This window comes from Myxocyprinus asiaticus, chromosome 9 (genome assembly GCF_019703515.2).
Source record: "Myxocyprinus asiaticus isolate MX2 ecotype Aquarium Trade chromosome 9, UBuf_Myxa_2, whole genome shotgun sequence".
Taxonomy (NCBI): domain Eukaryota; kingdom Metazoa; phylum Chordata; class Actinopteri; order Cypriniformes; family Catostomidae; genus Myxocyprinus; species Myxocyprinus asiaticus.
The window spans coordinates 23,028,803-23,048,436 of NC_059352.1; the positions used below are offsets into that span (position 1 = coordinate 23,028,803).

The following is a 19,634-nucleotide window of genomic DNA, read 5'->3' on the forward strand; positions in this document are numbered from 1 at the left end:
CCTTTCGTTTAACCTATAATCAATTTCCCTGACTTGCCGTGTGACCTCAAAGGGCCCTTGCCACTTGGTGAGTAATTTAGAACTCGATCTGGGGAGTAATACAAGGAATTTATCTCCCAGTACAAATTCCCATAGCCAAGTACCCATTTTATACAGCCGGCTTTGACGTTCTTGAGCCTGGAGCAAATTCTCCTGTGTTAATTGCCCCAGTGTGTGGATTTTTGCTCTCAGGTCAAGAACGTACTGAATTTTGTTTTTGCTGTTTGAAGGTCCCTCCTCCCAATTTTCCCGTAGGACGTCGAGCACACCGCACGGTTGATGCCCATACAATAATTCAAATGGGGAGAACCCTGTGGAGGCTTACGGGACCTCTTGTTCTGCAAATAATAGGGGATCAAGCCACTTGTCCCAATTTCGAGCATCTTCGTGCACAAACTTACAAATCATATTCTTTAGTGTCTGATTAAATTGTTCGACCAAGCCGTCCGTTTGGGGGTGGTAAACGCTGATTTAATCCCCAAAAATTCATACAATTTACATAGTGTACGTGACATAAACGTCGTGCCCTGATCAGTGAGGATTTCATTCGGGATCCCCACTCAGGAGATTATTCTAAAGAGTGCCTCCACAACACTACATGCTGAGATGTTGTGCATAGGCACTGCTTCTGTATATTGCGTTGTGTAGTCCACCAGAATTGGACTGGACTCAAGATGGTGCCGAGTATGGCTGCTACGCTGCGAGCTCCGACACAACATTGCAGTTTTTTGTTTGTTTTGTTTACAGTTCTTATGTTTTTGTCTTGGATGTTGTCTGCCTTATTGTATACAATAGACAAACAATTTTGGACATTGGTTCTGCAATTGCACACCAAAAACCAGACTTCAAATTCCTCAATGCTGACCCACTGTTTACAAACACGCCAGTGGAGCCCTTTGTCTGGGCTGCCCGGCCGCGGAAACGCAGAAGCAAAAGTTGAAATAGAGCCGGCGTTCTCATTAGAGTAAGACGACATGCAAATCGACCCCCACTACCCAGTATTCTACTGGCAAATGTTCAATTTCTGGACAACAAGCTCTGCGAGCTGAGAGCGTGGATCTCTTTCCAATGAGAGACGAGGGACTGCTGCATTATCTACCTTACAGAAACTTGGATGTCTGCGGAGATTCCAGAACTCATGGGGTTCTCCTTGCACCGAGCGGACAGAGCGATGGTGGTGTATGTTTTATGATCAATAAATCCTGGTGTGATCAGAGGAACGTACATTCTATCAAGTCTTCTGATCTCCTGACCTGGAATTTCTCATGCTTCTGTGTCGACAATTCTGGCTACCGAGGAAATTCACAGTGGTCATTACCACAGCTGGGTACATCCCCCCACAAGCCGACACAGACCGAGCACTCAAGGAACTGTATGGGAGTATAAGTGAGCAGGAAACCACGCACCCTGAGACCGCGTTCATTGTGACTGGGGACTTTAACAAAGCCAATTTCAAATCAATCGCACCAAAATACCACCAACATATCAGTTTCAACACACGAGGGGACCGGGTTTTGGACCATTGCTACTTTCCCTTCCAGGATGGCTACAAATCCATCCCCCACCCACCATTTGGCAAATCATACCACTCTTCTGTTCTCTTTCTGCCCGCTTACAGGCAGAAACTGAAACATGAAGCACCCACCCTCAGAATGATCCAGTGCTGGTCGGACCAATCAGATTCTACACTACAAGACTGTTTTGATCACGTGGACTGGCAGATGTTCCGGTCCGCCTCTGATGACGACATCGAGTAATGATAGCGTAATGTGTTTCATCAGAAAGTGCGTAGAGGACGTTGTTCTGACCAAAACAATACGAATCTACCCCAACCAGAAACCATGGGTTAATAGCGATGTTCGTGTGGCACTTAATTCGCGGACCTCCACTTTTAATTCCGGGAATGCGGAGGAGCATAAACAACCCAGTTATGCCCTCTGCAAAACTATCAACTAGCAGCCAAACGCCAGTACAGGGACAAGATTGAAGGACAGTTTAACACCACTGACTCTAGAATGCATGTGGCAGGGAATTAATATCATCACGGACTACAAAGGGAATAAAAACTCCGTTGTGAACACCACTGCCTCTCTCCCGGATGAACTAAATAATTTTTATGCTCGTTTCGAGGGAAAAAACACCGCCCTTGGGGAGAGAGCTCTTGCTGCCGAAGCTACAGAGGTTAGTTCACTCTCTGTCTCTGTAGCGGATGTAACCCGATCCTTCCGACGAGTGAATATCCGTAAAGCCGCGGGTCCAGATGACATTCCGGGTCGCGTCATCAGAGCGTGTGCAAACCAACTGGCTGGTGTTTTTATGGACATTTTTAACCTTTCCCTCTCCTCGTCTGTAGTCCCCACATGCTTCAAAACATCCACCATTGTGTCTGTACCAAAACAATCCAAAATCACTTGCTTAAATGACTGGTGTCCTGTTACTCTGACCCCCATCATCAGCAAATGCTTTGAGAGGCTAATCAGAGATTACATCTGCTTTGTGCTGCCTGCCTCACTGGACTCATTGCAGTTTGCTTACCACAACAACCGCTCCACTGATGATGCCATTGCATCTACACTACACATTGCTCTCTCCCACCTGGAAGAAAGGAACCAATCCCCAGACAGCGAATCGCACCCCACATACCGATACACTTTGTTAAAGGACCATCCACATGAATTCCCCTCAATAAAGTTGTAAATTCTGGCCAATTCGTACTGAAAATTAGTACAAAGGGGAGTAGCCGCCACCTCTATTCTATGCTTTGAATCGAATAGTGACGGGCACTAAGGGGTAATTATAAATATCCCTATACACACACCTAACTTTCAACCGCCAGCTTGTATCCAAAGCCTCGGATTGAACCAAGTGTGAGGGTTTCTACAAACAGAAGGGAAGGAGGACACAGGGAAGCGGGTTTTCCAGAGATAGGTAAGGCTTTTAATCGGCCACTTCAATGCTTTACAGCTTCACAAAACTCAACAGTCTCAGAGGCACACAGGCACTCAAACTCATTAGCTTCACGAACATAAAACACATTAGCTTCACAAATATAAATCATCTTCCACGAGCACCGTAGACGCCCTTGTGCGAGACTCTCTCTCACTGCTCTGCTGGTGGCGTGGCTGCTTATATGCCGCTCTCCCCACGCTCACTGGAATTAGAAACAGGTGTTAAAAATAATCTAGCTCAGGTGCAAGCGCCCTTACCACTTTCTCTCTCTTTGGATGGACGCTTGACCATGCCCCCCGCTGCCACACCAAGCTTTGGTGAATGAAGGTTTGATTACAACCTGAATCCACCAAGGCTTGATATGTAACCCCCTTAATACTCACAGGTATCCAGTATGCACCTGCTCGATCGGGGGTGGCCAGGATTGCGTCGGGGAACCGGACCAATGTCTCCACCTCCATTGTGGGACATCGGTCCTGGAAATGCCCAGGTTACCCGCAGCTCCAGAAGACCGGCCCAGACTTCACGCCTGCGGCAGCGGATTCACCAGCCTGTGGGGGAGAGTGGAGAGGGTTAGGAAAACTGACGGGATGAACGGCCCATCGAATCGGGGAACCGGGTTTGGGGTAGGAATTCCCCACTTCCGGGGAGCAGAAACAGGATGAGGGGAAGGGGAGAAGGAGGGAAGAGAGAAAGAGGGAGAGGGCTCGCCAGTCCCTGAATACGCCGCCATCTCCCTTCAAGATGGCGCTGGTTTGTGTGGCATGCCGTCTGCAGTCCTCCTTGTTGTTGTTCTTCTCTTTGTTTTCTTAAACAAGGATAGTTACCCTATACTGGTTTATGATCACTAAACACTGCTTGATATCCATAGCTCATTTTTGGAACTGTTTAAATCTGACCTGAATGGATCACGCTATTTCCCTCGTCCCTTCCTATCACACATCCCCGACTTACCCGCTCCTTCTTGACCTTGGCCGCCGCATCACTGGGTGGATCTGACTCATCTGCCCTGACTCTCCTGTCATGCTTTCCCGTGTATTTCCCCACGGATTAGCCAAGGTGGAGTAAACCACCATAACCTCCGTCTGCTGAGTCATGCAACACAGACTGCTGCAAAGAATGGCATTGAGCAATGCGCGATCCTTGGTAAACAAGACTTTTATAATGAACGATTTCTTCACTTAACGCAGTTTGGATTTTTTATTTGTGACTGAGTCCTCGATTAAACCAGGAGAGTTGGGTCCTTTCTCTGAATTAGTACCACAAGACTGTTCTTTTTTGAACACCCCACGGACTACCGGCCACAGTGGTGGTCTAGTGGCTGTTTTTGATAACGCTTTTCAATGCCGCTCTCTTCCCAGGGATGTATATTCCAGTTTTGAAGTACGATTGCTTCAAATTGATCTGTTTAAGCCAGTGCTGTTTGTGGTGGTGTATCGCTCTCCTCAACCTAACAAAGACTTCATAGATGAACTTACAGTCCTTATGGGGGGAATTGTCACAGATTTTGATCACATTTTAATGTTAGGAGATTTTAAGTTTCACATGTGCTGTGTGTCTAAACCCCAATCCAAGGAGTTTTTAAATCTTATTGAGTCCTTTGATTTTGTGCAGTGGGTAGACGGCCCGACATATTTCAACAGACATACTCTTGATTTGGTTTTATCTCATGGCATACCTGTTTGTGACATTGAACTCTGTGATATTAACTTTTCGGATCACAAACCTGTGTTTCACTGCATCTCTCCCTGTTCCAACAGATAAACCATCTACTACAGCTCGCTGGACTCGTATTCTTACCACACACACTATTGATGACTTCACCACAGTTTATAAAAAGGCCAGTAAACCCCTGGCTTTGGACTCCTCTCTGCTGCACTTAGATGCTGATGAACATTTCAACCTGTTTACAAATATCTTAAACTCTATTGCTCCACCAAGGCTTAAACATCCCAAACTTGCACCGGAGCCTTGGATTAATGACTTCATCCACTCATAAAGACAGATCTGCAGAAGAGCGGAATGCAAGTGGAAAAAGGACAAATTACAGGTATCATATGACACTTTAAGAGAATCACTTTATGCTTTTCAGAAAGCTGTTAAGACTGCTAAATCCACTTATTTCTCTGAACTCATTACAAAAAACAGTCATTGACCAAAAGTACTCTTTTCCACCATAGACTCTGCCCTTATTCCTTCAGTCAAAGCATTTCCACTGACATCAGTTCCCTATCTGTCACTCACTCGACGTTGTGTTGATGTAGTGACACTAGGGTTCACTCTTGGGAGCCAGAGACACCTCTGGTCTTTGATAAAAGGCCAATGAAAAGTGGCGAGTGGTATTTGCATGCCACTCCCCCGGACATACGGGTATAAAAGGAGCTGGTATGCAACCACTCATTCAGATTTTCTCTTCGGAGTCGAACGGTCATGCTCATTGAGCTGAATATTACTGTTCATTCACCTCTTGGGGCGATTTAGGGACCCCAATGGGATCGTCTCTGCTAGGTATCCCCCCGCGGACCTCCCATTCCCCAGCACGCTCGTCTGCCCCAATCGGGCTTCCGGATGAGTTTGCTGGCTCATCTCATGGCGAGTCTGGCTTCTTGTTCGGAGCCCGCGAAGATGATGAGCTCTCGAGCGCAGCATCGGAGAGCGGGCTTGTCCAGTCGGACGCAGAAGCCTCAGCTGGGCTTCCCCCTTCGGGGACGATCGCCCAGTCACAGGCCGATGCTGAAATGACGGACATGCTTTCCCGGGCGGCCGCGAGCGTCAGGTTAGAGTGGAACCCTCCACTCTCCCCTGAACCCTCACGGCTTGATGATTGGTTTCTGGGCTCGCGGCGCCGCTCAAAGCAGCCACGCCCCACTCCAGTGCCATTCTTCCCGGAAGTGCATGAGGAGTTTACGAAGTCATGGGTGGCCCCGACTCCGCAGTTCCCCCGCTCTCACTAACCTCAATGGCAGGGCGGCCAAGGGCTATATGGCGATTCCCCTGGTGGATAAGGCGCTCACGGTGCACCTATGCCTGCAGAGCGCCGCCACCTGGCGTGGACGCCCTAAGCTCCCGTCCAAGCCCTGTAGGCTCACGTCGTCCCTGATGGCTAAAGCCTACAGTGCTGCTGGACAAGCCGCCTCTGCCCTGCACGCCATGGCTCTCCTGCAGGTCCACCAAGCCAAGGCGCTGAAAGAACTGCACGAGTGTAGTTCCGCCCCAGATTTGATGCAGGAACTGCGCTCGGCGACCAACCTTGCTCTCCGGGCGACGAAGGTCATGGCGCGGTCTCTCGGGCGGACGATGGCCACAATAGTGGTCCAGGAGTGCCACCTTTGGCTCAACCTGGTCAAGATGGGCGAGGCCGACAAGACATGGTTCCTTGCTGCCCCCATTTCCCAGGCGGGCCTATTCAGCGACACCGTCGAGGACTTTGCCCAGCAGTTCTCGACGGTGAAGCAGCAGACGAAGGCAATTCGGCACATCCTGCCCCGGCGCGGCTCAAGATTCCGCACCCCATCTGCTCGTCGCCAAGGGCGTCCCCCTGCGGTGACTGCACCGGCTCCACCGCAGCCCACCCCTTCGGCCCGGCCCCGGTGTGGAGCCCACCACAGGAAGCCGACGACATCCGTCTCACAGCCGGCGCCGAAGAACCCACGGAGGTCCTCGAAGCGCCGCTGAGATGGGCGACCCAGGGATGAGGGAACCCACTCACGTAAAGCTGGTAGGAAGACCACTCCATCCCCCGGCGGAGGGCCGGGTGGAAAATCTTTTGTTGCCTTTTTGTTTGATTTTGCCGCATGCCCAAGTGGCTGTGGTACCCAACAGTTCAGCAAAAGAGCGGCTTCCTTCCTCCCTGGGTCACATACCCAGAGCGTACGGTCGTCACCATGACTACCGTCCATGGGCTTTTTCTTGCAGAATTGGCGCTCCAGCGATGCCCTTTCCGCCCCTGAGCGCCCAGCTGTGGCACACAGGTGCCCCCGATGTGGCATTCTCCATGGGTTACGAGGACAGGCCTCTTCCTCCCCTGTCCCAGGCTGTTCTGGGGGTGGTTACAAGGAGCCAGGTAAGTGCTTCGATGTCCCTAGACTCAGCACGGCCACAACGTGCCGTGGCACCTTGCGCTCCGCCCCTCAACGAGGCCCCTTCACCTTGGTCAAGGGCGAAAACGCCGCCACCCTGCGTGCGAAGATCACTACCCTCCTACGGAAGGACGCGATAGAACCTGTCCCTCCAGCCGAGATGAAGAAAGGGTTTTACAGCCCCTACTTCATCATACCGAAAAAAGGCAGTGGGTTGCGGCCAATCTTGGACCTGCGAGTACTGAACCGGGCTTTACACAGACTCCCGTTCAAGATGCTGACGCAAAAACGCATTCTGGTGAGCATCCGGCATCAAGATTGGTTCGCGGTGATAGACCTGAAGGATGCGTACTTCCACGTCTCGATCCTCCCTCGACACAGACTGTTCCTGCGGTTTGCTTTACGAAGATCGCAGAGGCTGCCCTTGCCCCGTTAAGGGAGGTGGACATTCGCATTCTCAACTATCTCGATGACTGGCTAATTCTAGCTCACTCTCGAGACATGTTGTGCGCACACAGGGACCTGGTGTTCTCACACCTCATCCGACTAGGGCTTTGGGTCAACTGGGAAAAGAGCAAGCTCCTCCCGGTTCAGAGCATCTCTTTTCTCGGATTGGAGTTGGACTCAGTCTCCTTGACGGCGCACCTTATGAACGAGCGTGCCCAGTCGGTGCTGGCCTGTTTGAAGGCATTCAAACAGGGAACAGTGGTTCCACTGAAACTTTTTCAGAGGCTCCTGGGGCATATGGCATCCTCAGCAGTGGCCACCCCGCTCGGGTTGATGCATATGAGGCCGCTTCAGCACTGGCTCCAGACTCGAGTCCCGAGATGGGCATGGCACCACGGGACACATCACGTGGCCATCACGTCGGTCTGTCGCCGTCTTTTCAGCTCTTGGACCGACCTCTCATTTCTACGAGCAGGTGTTCCTCTAGAACTGGTCTCCAGGCGCGTCGTGGTCATGAGCATGACCCGTCAGGCACATATGAGGCACACAGCAGTCTGCCCACCACACACCGCCAGTTCACGTAACACAGTTCAGCCAGTTGTGGCGTTTCGTATAGGGACCCCTAGTGTCACTACATCGACACAACGTCGAGTGAGTGACAGATAGGGAATGTCACGGTTACTTGTGTAACCTCTGTTCCCTGATGGAGGGAATGTGTCCCTCCTGCCACAATGCTGAACTACCCGCTGAAATGGCCAGACCTTATATCGGCTCCTCAGCATAAAACCTGAATGAGTGGTTGCATACCAGCTCCTTTTATACCCGTATGTCCGGGGGAGTGGCATGCAAATACCACTCGCCAATTTTCTTTGGCCTTTTATCAAAGACCAGAGGTGTCTCGGGCTCCCAAGAGTGACCCCTAGTGTCACTACATCGACACAGCATCTCATTCCCTCCATCAGGGAACGGAGGTTACACAAGTAACCATGATGTTTCTCTCTGTGACAGTTTTCTTAAGTTTTTTAATGACAAGATCACTGCTCTGAGATCACATTCCTGTCCTCTGCCCATATCATCTCAGAGACATTAAATTTCTCTGTGTATTTTTAGTGAGTTTGAACCTCTCTCACTCCAGATTGCGAAGAAATTATTTTACACTTAGAGCCCACCTTCTGTCTCCAGGATGCTATTCCCTCACATTTTATTAAACAAACTGCTGACACCATTGGGCCCGGACTTCTAGCTATTACTAACAAATGTTTAAGCACTGGAACTGTCCCTGAATGCCTCAAACTCGCTATGGTAACACCTATCCTTAAGAAACCAAATCTTGATCCAAACATTTTATCGAATTTTAGACCTATTTCAAATCTACCGTTTATCTCTAAAATCATGGAGAAAGTGGTTTTAACACAATTACAGTTGTTTTTAAGCACTAATTCCATCAACAAAATTTTCCAATCTGGTTTAAAAAAAAACTCCACTCTACAAATCTGCTTTACTGAGAGTCACAAATTATATTTTATCAGCAACTGACTCTTGAAATACTGTTGCTTTGGTTCTTTTGGATCTAAGTTCAGCATTTGACATGGTCGATCATAATATTCTTATTTCATGCCTGGAGAAGAGTGTAGGTATTCAGGGAACAGTACTAAATTGGTTTTGTTCCTACCTAACCAATCAAAGGTTTTCTGTCTGTCTGGGTCAACATCCTCTGCTGCTCTTCTCTCCTGTGGTGTACCTCAAGGCTCAATCCTGTCTCCTATGCTTTTCTCGTAATATATGCTTCCTATGGATTCAATCTTCAACAAACCCTGTCTCTTTTCATTGTTATGCAGATGATACACAAATCTATTTACCTCTGAAGCACAACTACTTGCCTGTTTAAAAGAACTGAAAGATTGGCTGACCCAAATGTTTTTAATGTTAAATGAGAATAAAACAGAAGTTATTTTACTCGGCTCTAACAACAGTAATCATTTGTGCAACCACGAGTTAGGTACTCTTGAGCCTTTTAATACATCATGTGCTAGGAACTTAGGCTTCTTTTTTGATAACAATCTTAAATTTGACAAACAAATTAATGCTGTGGTTAAGTCAGGTTTCTTCCACTTATGATTATTAGCCAGAGTCAAACCTTTTCTCTCTATGAGAAACCTGGAAAAAGTAATTCATGCGTTCATCTCGTCTCGTTTAGACTACTGCAAATCCCTTTACATTGGAATCAATCAATCTGCCCTCAACGGTCCAAAATGCTGCACCCAGATTCTTAATGAACAGACGCAAGTATGAGCACATCACCCCAATTTTAATCTCACTACACTGGCTACCAGTCAGATACAGAATCGATTTAAAATTTTTACTATTTAGTATTACAACTCTCTAAAGAACCAAGCACCTAATTACCTTTCAAATTTGATGCGTCCCCACATGCCTACTCACTCCCTAAGATCTGGGGACCGTGGATTATTCTACGTTCCCAGATCTAGATTAAAGCATAGAGGTAATCGAGCCTTTGCCGACCCAAAGCTCTGGAACAGTCTGCCAGCTGATATCAGAACTGCTCCCCCTCTACATGCTTTTAAGTCTAGGTTAAAAACTCACCTCTTTTCATTGGCTATTAAATTACCTTGATACCTTGACTTGTGTGCTTTCATTTTATTTATTTTTTTACTTGTCCATTATTTGTTTGATTTTATTGCCCTGTAAAGCACTTTACAGCACTTTGGTCAACTTCGGTTGTTTTTAAATGTGCTCAAAAAAAGCGACGCCGGTCGGTGACACTGGACACACTCCGCTGTCCCTTTCGGTAGCCAGACGATGAACTGTTCCAGTACCACCAGATCGAGTACTTCCTCTGCGTCGCGTTCTTCAGCCAGCAGCCACCTTCGGCAGGTGTCATGGAGCTGTTGGGCGAGTGTAAACAGGCGGCCTTGCTCGCCAAGTGTCTGTGAGAGGAAGTGTTGCCGATGTTGTTCTGGGCTGCAGACAACCTGTTTTGCAGGATGGCCTTCCTCAAGTCCTCATCCACCAGGAGGTTGGCTGTAGGAAGTTGTTGAGCTGCGAGTTGGGCTTCCTTGGACAACATCGGCAGTAGGCTGACCGCCCACTGGGTGCTCGGCAATTTCCAAGCTTCGGCCGTTCACTCGAAGAGCTCAATAAAAGCCTCTGGGTCGTTCTAAGGTCCCATCTTGGTCAACATGATGTGCTGCATGACCATGGGTGGGTCTGGGTCATGGTTGATGACCCCTCTTGGTGTACGAAGCTCCGTAGCAACTTTCGGTCCTCTGCTTGAGCCTGGAACAGTGCCTGGAACCGCTGCTCCTGTTCCACGCATAGCTCAAGAAGAGCCTGATGTTGGGCTTGGTGGATGCCGGCGAGGGTCTTGATTACTTAGGCCAGCAACGAGGACTCCATGATGGCGTTTCTTCCTCCTAATCCTGGGTTTCAAAACCACAGAGACAGGTTTCTAGCTTTATTTGTTAAGGAGGAAGTGGGAGCCGGGTAAATATCCAATGCAAGACTTTTATTTCTCCACTTTTCAGTGACACACAAGGGTTGCTTTTCAGCATAACAAAAACACACAGAACACTCTGCTGCGTGCGTCTCTCTCTCTCTTCCCTCTGGCAGTCTGGACACCTTTTTTATCCCCATCCAGCTCTCACTGAAACACAGAACAGCTGTAGAGATTAATTCACACAGGTGTCAATCCTTACCGTTCTCCTTCTCCCGGCCTTGCTCTCCACAGACTTTGCTCTGCCATGCCCACATCACTACAAACTATTACTATTCTTGCTCAAATTAACAATAAGTAAACATTAATAATACAGCGATAACAAATCTTATGCAAACAGATTAATTTTTATAAAATAATATCTTTAACAATGCAACTATCCGAAACAGAAAATAATATGCAAGACACTTAACTATAGGTAGCAGTTATAAGTTTAAGAACAACAATTTACCACACCTCTTAAAAAAAATCAACAACAAATATTGCTTCACATACATTACTTATATTAAACTTATGCAATATAAACAATATGTAGAGATACCAGTGCTGATGACTGTTTACGGCAACAGATTGAAGTTAACCAAAATGCTGAGTCATCAGACATGAGCAGCATCGATTAAATTACTTGAATGAGAAGCATAAACCCATTTTCTCCACATATGATGCATATAAAGTCACAATGAAAACAATTATGTTCACTTACAGTTAGTTGCACGCACAAATCCAAAATAAATAAACAAATATATCTGCAACACTCCAATGCTTGCCGCTCTGCTCGTTACCCTTTCAGCTACTACTGTACAGTTCAATGTGAAATGCGGTCATGCACACTAATGAGCTGATGCACAACTATCCAAGCCAAAGACCATCCTCTGGCGCCCTCTGTGGAACAGTCTAATAATGTCTATTAATGTCTAATAATATAAAGTTTGTGGCAGTGAGGGGTCCAGCCGCCCCCTCAAGAGCTGGTTGGGAGTAACTGGGTCTGGGTCAACTAAGTCTGTGGATACATAGCCTAACGGCTTGGAATTTAGAATCCCCTCGATTTCGCTCAGGATGATGGTGAGCATTTCCTCAGTCACGGTCTGAGCATTAAGCGTGGCATATAAAGCTGTCTTAATGGACCGAATTTCTCGCTCCCACGAACCTCCAATATGAGGCACACTAAGTGGGTTAAAGATTAACTTGATCTGGTGTTATGCCAGATGAGTTTGCAGGGAAGAGTGCATGGCTTTGAAAACATCTTGGAGGTCTTGCTCACCCCTTTGAAATTAGTCCCTTAGTCAGAGAGTAGTTCTGCTGGCTTGCCTCTGTGAGATATGAACCTCCTCAAGGCCATTTGGAACTTCAATGTGGATTTCTCTCATCATCAGGCACTTAAACAGGGTACCCCATCTCTTTTCATTACGACAACCTATTCTGACAAAGAAGGACCCAAAGCAGTTTACCTCTGTAGAGAAGAAGGCAGGTCGCTGTAATTTAAGGTGGGCTGGAGGTAAGTCTGCCATTCGAGGAGATACTGGTTGGCCCTCCACTTCTGGCATTCAGCACAAGCACATTGTTCTTTCCCTACCGCTTCCCAACTTAGGAGTATCCAATACTTTCACCGTAATTCTGTAAAAAGTTGTTTAAAACCTGGGTGCTTTAAGGTGCTGTCGACATGTCAGATGAGTATCCTAGTCACTGGGTGCTTTTGGATCAAGAACGAATGGGTGATCCACCTCTGGTCCCAGCTAGTCACATTGGCACAGCCTGCCACCAACACAAATTATCTACATCTCCTCATCGAGTTCAGGTACCAGCAAGGCCAGTCAGCTTGATGATGGTATTGGTTTACTGTAGGTAAGGCATTGGGACTCTTCAGGAAAACTCTTTCTTTGGGCAGCCTTTAGAATCTCTCCCTCTGCCTTCTGGTAAGTTTCAGCTGGAAGCCCTTTAATATTAGGTTGAGCCGCCCTAAGAAGGTACTCTGCTGTTGCCTATACCAAGTCTTTAAAACAGTGGAACTGTTCAAGATCAGGAGCTGATTGGCTTGAGTCTTTAGCTAGGTTAAGACACATGACAGTCTTCATAAGTTCCTCTGAATGCTCCTCTTTGGAACCTGTTGGGGCAGCAACAAGAAGGAAGGCTCTCTGACCCAACGATTTTCACCTGTAAGTTCCTGTAGTGTCTTCCCTTTTGTGATGTTGTCAGCTGGGTTGTTCAAGGAATCAACATAATGCCAGTCTTCAGCACTAGTCAGTTCATGTTTCTCAGCAACACAAGTCCCCACAAAGACTTTAAAGCGGCAGGAGTCAGGCCAAACCCATGTCAGGACTGTGGTTGAGTCTATCCATAGGATGACTTGGGCAATGTCTATTGTTAGCTCCTTCCGCAACAACTGTGCAAGTTAAGCTCCTGTGAGGATGGCGCATAATTCCAGCCTGAGCATTGAAAGCTGTTTTTTGGTGCAACTCGTGATCTTGTAGTCTAAAAGATTGCTTCCACTCTACCTTGTAGGTCCGTTGGTATCCCACACATCCAGAAGCCCGTTCTGATGCATTGCAGAAGATGTGGACCTCTCAGGTGCAGCTGAAGTGTTATAAGTTTGTGCATTCATTGGCAAACTGATTTTCTCAAGATGGTGGAGTTCACCTTCCCATGTTTTCCAGGCTTCAATGAGATTACTAGGGAGCAGTGGGTCATCCCATTCTCTCTTCTTATTCCACAGCTGCTGGACCAGAATTTTGGCTTCTTGTGGTAAACGGTGTGATGAACCTGAGTGGGTCATACTGACTGGCCAGCACTCTGTAGATGTTCCTCATTGTTGTGAGGCTTGCTTTCTGCAGATGGGACTTGTATATTAGCGTGTTGGACCTGCACCTCCTGTGGAGTCCTAGAGCAGGTTCCTGCAGGTCCATTTGGCTTTGGTTGAGCCACTGTTCACTGTCCTGGGAGAGTATTTCTAAGGACAGGTGTTTTATGACTTCTGGAAAATTGTTTGCCCATTGCCTTAGTTCAAAGCCTCCACTAGTGAGCAATTCCCTCAGCTTGTCGACCAAGGCCTTAGCTGTTTCAGGAGAAGGGAAGCTCTGGAGCCAATTGTCTACATAAAATTGTCTTTCAGCAGCATCACGAATGTCATCTTCCTGATAGCTGTGGTGACATGCCTCTGAACTGCATTTCTGGTACAGCATGGGGAACAAGTTGTTCCAAAGGGGAAAACCTGCCATTCATACACAACAGGTCTCTTTCTTTTTTCTTTTCACACCACAGGAAATGTAAGAGGGGTCTGTCCTCAGGGAGCAGACTCACCTGATGACACATCCCTTCTGTCACTGCTGATAGCTGTGGAATATTATCTGAAACGCAGCACGACACCTAGTAATGAGGAGCCCAAGTTAGGGCCAGGCAGGAGCAGATCATTCAAGTTTTCTCCTTGATAGGTAAAGGAGCAGTTAAACACAACTAAATTTTTCCCGTTGTGTGTTACCATTTGGTGAGGGATGAACCAGGACTCCTTTGAACTCTCCCACACTTCTTGGCTCACTTTGGTAGCATATCCTGCTTGTTCAAGTTTCAGAATTTCTGAATTGTAAGTTGGGGCATGATCAGGGTCTTTGAAGAAGCACTTCTCTGTACTCTGTAAATTGGTAAGGACTGACGTTGGTGGGGCATGTAGAGTGGGCATGGCTTGGACTCGTAGCAAGGGTGTTGCATATCTCTGGATGCCATTCACATCTACTCAGACCGTCATAGTTTGCAAGAGGTCCATGGCAGCCTGATCCTGACAAGACCTTGTGACCAGCTTCTCACTCCTATATGGCAAGACGTCAAACTGCCAAATTTCCTCTACATTCTGATCCAGCTCGTCTGAGGGGGAAAGTGCTGATATGAATAGGCATGTCTAAGTCAATCAGGAGAAGGGGTTGAGTGCCTTTGATTGCCAGAAGTGGTTATTTTCTCAGGTGCTTGTACTTGCGTTGCAGACCTTCCATTGGATAAGTGTGCTCTGCAAGACCTAACTCTGCTGCAGTGAAGGCTCACTCAATTGTGTAAACTCACCAGGGCTGGCTGAATGGTGAAATAGTACAGGTTACATAAAACCCTGCATTACTTGAAGATCTTGCCGTACAGTCTTAAGCATGAGGCTCTCTGCAGGGCCATGGAGCTTCAACTTTTGTGCCGCATCTTGGAGGAGGATGGTTTGCTTCGATCTATCATCTAAGATGGCAAACGTCTCCAAGGTATGACTGCCACTGCATAGGAGCACCTTACTGACCTTGAGTAATACTTGACTGCATCCAGCCTTTTGGTAGTACAGAATGTCAGTGGAAGAGTTCACTAATCCACACATTGCCTCAGTACTGGGCTTCTCTGCTGATATTGTTCAAAGTGTTAGAAATCACCCACAATCTCTGCTGCTCTTTGGAGAGGTGGGAGAAGTTGGAGCAGTCATCTAGGTTATCTGTACTCTGATTGAGGGGACCTTGAAGTGACGTCAAAGGCATTTCTGGAGTGCTCCAATTGTGGAGAATGGAGTGTGGAGGGAGAGGTGTCATCTCGGCGGATCTCTCTTTGTATGTATTTCTATCTATCATTCCTGATGAATGTTGAGTAGATTGATTGGATTCTGGTGGTGGTGGGAGATCAACTTCATATTCATCTAACCAAGCAGGGAGACGCCGTTGGCGTTGTGGAGGAACAACGTCTTGTATAAGGTCTCTGTCTGACGGGGCACGTGCCATTCTCATACCACAGTAATCACCACATCTGTCTCGAAGGACTAGTTTGTAATGGAGGGTAATACTATGGTGCTGGTCTAGTGTTGCAATTGCTGTGGGGCATTGGTTAGAAAGCAGAGTTTCCAATTTTATTTCCTTTAATTCAAACTTGATTGTTACACTTTGTGGATAGAGATGTGGGAAAGACACAATAACTACTACTATTCTTGCTCAAATTATCAATAGGTCAGCAATAGTAATACAGCGGTGACAAATCTTATGCAAACAGCTTAATAGTTATAAAATAATATTTTCAGCAATACAAATATCCAAAACAGAAAATAATATGCAAGAATCTTAACTATAGGTAGCAGTAATAAGTTTAAGAACAACAATTTACCACACCTTTTAAAAAAACATATCAACAACAATAAATATTTCTTCATATACATTACTTATATCAAACTTATGCAATATAAACAATATTTAGAGATAACAATGTTATTGACTGTTTATGGCGACAGGATGAATTAACCAAAATGCTGAGTCATCAGACATGAGCAGCATCGATTAAATTACTTGAATGAGATGCATAAACCTGATTTCTCCACATATTATGCATATAGAGTCACAAATAATACAAGTATGCTCACTTACAGTTTGTTGCACGCACAAATCCACAATAAATAAACAAATATATCTGCAACACTCCAATGCTTGCTGCTCTGCTCATTATCCTTTCACCTACTACAGTTCAATGTGAAATGCGGTCATGCGTACTAATGAGCTTTTGCACAACTATCCAAGCCAAAGACGATCCTCTGGTTCCCTCTGCGGGACGGTCTAATAATATCCTTCAGAACAACTAGAAAAAATGTTTAAACCTAAAATGTGCTTCATGTAGTATCATCTAAAAAATCTGGTTTTTTTCAACTCAAAACTATTATTTTACATCACTGAATCAACCTTAATACATTAGGTTACTTTTTAAGGGTTAGATCAGGTACAGTAGAAATAGCTGCATGTTATATCTTATTTATTAAAATTATTAAAATATCTTACTTCATCATCAATGAACATTTTCTTATATCTATTGTGAACTAAATAGATTTTGCACCTGAAAGGGACCCAGTCCAAGCTCAAGGAAGTGGCGAGCGTTCTCTCCTGTGTTCTCTGGGAGGAAGGCAAACACCATATAGTGCATGCCAAACAGAGGAATTAGGAAAAGAGTAGACTTGGCCAGTCTCCTACAAGTAAATATAAAGTAAAATTTGCATTACTTCAGATCTGAATCAAACAATGCACTGGGATGACTATGACTAGACTAACACTTTCAATTCATTAAATTGTAAATTATAATAGAACTGTAATTAATTATGCAGCATGTTTGCACTCTGTGGCTTGCAGATACTGAGACACAGGCATTAACCAACTAGCTGTGCCTTACCAGACATTGCCACTTTTTTATATTAATTAGCAGCCATTTGCTTTGAGCGTGTGTACTTAAGGCCTTACATGAAGTGGCTGGTATCATTGCCTCCAATTCCCGGAGACTTTAGCTTCTGCACAAGAATCCGGATCACATTTATGAAGATGAAGAAATTGATCTAGATCAGACAAAGCAAGAATGAGTCAACAGATCATCATAATTACATATAGTTGATTGATTATGCATAAACTGGAAAAACAATATTTAAAGTTAAATGCTACTTAAGCTCTATTGATTATAGCATCTATGGGAAGTTGTGGCCTGTTGAAAAAAAAAAATCACTCAGTTGAAAAACAAATAAAAAAACATTTATATATTGCTAGCTTAAGTTGGATTTAACACAGAGTAATCGCTTGAATATTGATGATATTGATACATTGATAACATTGATCACTGTTTTGAAACTCTACCAGGAGTTATGTTAGGACATACCAGGAGAGACACTGTGATTGGTCCTTTAATTATCCACCAAAAGTAAGCTACATCTGTGTCATCCCAGCACCTACAACATTCAGAATATATGTAATTTGTTTATGAGTATTTATGCATGGAATATGCAACTGTAGAAATTCACGAGCTCTGTAGATTTATTATTAATCACAAAATTCTATATATTCCCACCCCTTATGTGTTAGTTTATTACATATTCTGGTTAATCTACTACTGCTTTCACCTACCAATTAGAGTAGAACTCTCATCATGTTCAAAAAAATTGGGTAAATGGGTTTATTTACAAATCAGTATTACATAAGAGTTATTATCAGAAAAGTTGGTAAGTTTGTCTACAGAAGTTGTTTAGATCAACACTGACTTACCCTCTGTTGTCAAAACAAATTCTTGCCAGAACCCAGATGGTCAGTATTATTGCTGGTAGACCTACAGTATAGGATAAAAAAGGCAGCTGAATCACATAAGGAAAATGTCATTAATGACATAATGGTTGTAAAAAATGGCATGGGATACAATTAAAAAACATGTTTGTTACTATGTAAAATCTTTGTTGCCAATATGATATATATATATATATATATATATATATATATATATATAAATTGCTACAAAAATAAAGTGGGTGAGCTTTACAGTTGTGAAATATACAGAGACAAATTCAACCTCCTTTCATCTGGATCCATTAAATCAAAGAGAATACATTTTAGGCTAATATTATAATGATATATCTACAATAATTTATTTTTACACCCAGCTGTGATTACCTATGATTTATGGTTGTGTGATTTAGATCTTGAGAGAAACTATTATCAGTGAAACTGTTTAACCATCGCTTGCCTACAGGTGTCAGAAGCACTACAGAAATCCACATAATCATATACAACCACAATATTTGCAGCCCACAGGATATAAATGTACATTTTCACAGGAACTGCTTAGAGGATTGAGGACACAAAATATTATGGATTTTAAGAGTACAGTGCTCTGAAATAGTATTTGCCCCATCCTGATTTCTTCTGTTTTTGTGTATATCGCATACTAAATTGTTTCACAAATTCAAACAAAATCTAACATAAAACAAAAGCAATCCGAGTAAATACAAAATACAGTTTTTAAATGATAATGTTATTTATTGAAGCAAAAAAGTTATCCAACACCTATATCACCCATGTGAAAAATGAACTGCCCCCTTAAACTTAATAGCTGGTTGTGTCACCTTTAGCAGCAACAAATGCAACCAAATGTCTTTCTGATAGTGGAGTCATGAACAGTGACCTTTATTGATGTGAGAGAGGCTACGTCTGAGAAGGTTCACTACTGTGCCAAGTTTTATCCATTTGGAGATAATGGTTCTCACTCTGGGTCTTTGGAGTCCCAGAGCCTTTGAAATAGCTTTGTTACCCTTCCCAGACTGATGTATTTCAATCACCTTTTTCCTAATTTCTGGAATTTCTTTTGACCCAATAGTGTGGTACTGGCTGAGACATTTTAGCCAAATTCATACTGCTGAAAAAGTTCAATTTAGGTGTTGATTTGACTGAACAGGGCAGGCAGTAATCAGGCCTGGGTGTGTCTAATCTATCTGAACCCCAGTTTCATAGATTTGGGGATTCCATGGCCAGGAATGCTAGCAGTGACTGGGGAATGGCCTTCAATGGCCGGGAGCGCTGGCAGCGTCTGGGGAACGGCCTCCGTGGCCGGGAGTGCTGGCAGCGACTGGGGAACTGGCATCTTACTCTGTTTCCTTCTCCGCCTCCTGGCGGTCGGCAGCGGGAACGGCCGCCACATCCTGGCAGTCGGCAGCGGGAACGGCCTCAGGTGAGGAGTTCCATCTCTTCCTCCTCCTCCTCCTAAGAGTGATGGGAAGAGGGGCTGTAGCACCCACCGTTGGTGAGTGGGCATTGCTGTCCTCGGGCTGGGATGAAGAGAGAGAGCCTTACGAGACACAGGCTGAGATAAAATAA

At 45.3% G+C, this 19,634-nt stretch overlaps 1 protein-coding gene across 5 annotated transcripts in view; it reads right to left on the reverse strand.

The window, feature by feature from the left end:
* LOC127445872 (vasoactive intestinal polypeptide receptor 1-like) overlaps nucleotides 1–19,634 on the reverse strand; it is a 98,026-nt gene that overhangs the window by 10,132 nt on the left and 68,260 nt on the right. For all 5 annotated transcript variants that reach the window (XM_051706315.1, XM_051706314.1, XM_051706317.1 and 2 more), the window contains exons 8-11: nucleotides 18,036–18,096; nucleotides 17,653–17,722; nucleotides 17,247–17,338; nucleotides 16,849–16,978 (exon numbers count right to left, since the gene is read on the reverse strand). In XM_051706315.1, the coding sequence (XP_051562275.1) occupies nucleotides 16,849–16,978; nucleotides 17,247–17,338; nucleotides 17,653–17,722; nucleotides 18,036–18,096 (353 nt within the window). The remainder of the gene's footprint in view (nucleotides 1–16,848; nucleotides 16,979–17,246; nucleotides 17,339–17,652; nucleotides 17,723–18,035; nucleotides 18,097–19,634) is intronic.